This window comes from Apteryx rowi, unplaced genomic scaffold (genome assembly GCF_003343035.1).
Source record: "Apteryx rowi isolate R43461 unplaced genomic scaffold, aptRow1 scaffold_2222, whole genome shotgun sequence".
NCBI classification, from domain to species: domain Eukaryota; kingdom Metazoa; phylum Chordata; class Aves; order Apterygiformes; family Apterygidae; genus Apteryx; species Apteryx rowi.
In genome coordinates, this window is record NW_020448556.1 from 1 (window position 1) to 1,038 (window position 1,038).

The 1,038-nt window shown below is 70.3% G+C and overlaps 1 protein-coding gene across 1 annotated transcript in view; it reads right to left on the reverse strand.

Moving 5' to 3' along the window:
* Positions 1–6: 6 nt before the first annotated feature.
* Positions 7–1,038, reverse strand: part of LOC112965712 (histone acetyltransferase KAT8-like) — a gene marked incomplete at its 5' end in the record, with an annotated part of 7,380 nt that continues 6,348 nt past the window's right edge. Inside the window, 4 exons of the mRNA XM_026064969.1 lie at positions 7–259; positions 398–491; positions 608–748; positions 874–1,023. Coding sequence (XP_025920754.1) covers positions 105–259; positions 398–491; positions 608–748; positions 874–1,023 — 540 coding nt within the window. The remainder of the gene's footprint in view (positions 260–397; positions 492–607; positions 749–873; positions 1,024–1,038) is intronic.

Consider the following 1,038-nt stretch of genomic DNA (forward strand, 5'->3'; position numbering starts at 1 on the left):
GCATCAGTGGGAGGTCACTGGGGGTGTTACTGGGAGGTTACCGGGGCATCACTGGGAGGTCACTGGGCGGTTACTGGGCGTCACTGGGGCGTCCCCCCGGGGCGTCACCTGAGGTCCTTGATGGAGAGGGTGCCGCGGAAGTCGCGCAGGATCTCCAGCAGCACCCACGACCAGTAGCTGCGGTAGCTCAACTTGCCCAGGTCCGAGAGCGGCTTCTCGGGGGAGCCCACCGTGCTCTCCAGCTTGGACAGCTCGTAGCCTGGCGGCGGCGGCGGCAGCATGGCACAGAGGGGCCCAGGCGTCCGGGAGGGGCCCAGGCGTCCGGGTTGGGAAGGGGCCCAGGCGTCCGGGTCCCCCCCCCACCACCCCCATCCCGTCCCATCCCGCCGCCACTCACTGAAGGCGATGAGGAACTTGCCGTAGCCGCGGCGCTGGTACGGCGGCAGCGTGAGGATGCAGGCGACGTTGTTGCCGTCCGGAGACTCCTTCTCCTGCGCGAGCGAGGGGAACGTCGTGGCGGTGGCATCGGGGACGACGAGGGGCGTCCCCCCCCCCCTCCCCTCCCCCACACCCGGGGCGCGGGCCCAGGCGTCCGGGCGCAACCCACCTTGGAGAAGTAGCCGACGATGTGGGCGCCCTGGCGGTCCACCTCGGTGAGCAGGTAGAAGACGAAGGGCTCCACGTCGAAGTAGAGCGTCTTGTGGTCCAGGAAGAGCTTGGCCAGCAGGCAGAGGTTCTGGCAGTAGATCTGCGCCGCCCCGGGGGGGTGGGGGGGTCGTTAGGACGCCGCTTGACGTCGTTACGGAGCCGCGTGACGTCACACGGCACGGTGTGATGTCACCCGACGTCCCCCCGCCGCTGCCGCCCCGTCACCTTGTGGTCTTTGCCGTCCACCTCGTAGACGGAGATGTTGCTCTTGCGGTAGATCTCCCGCCCCGGCGGCTGCCGCCACTGGCACTGGCCCTGCTCGGTTTTGGGGGGTGGGGGACGGTGAGAGGGGGCGGTGCCAGGCCAGGCCCCGCCCCACCAGGCCCCGCC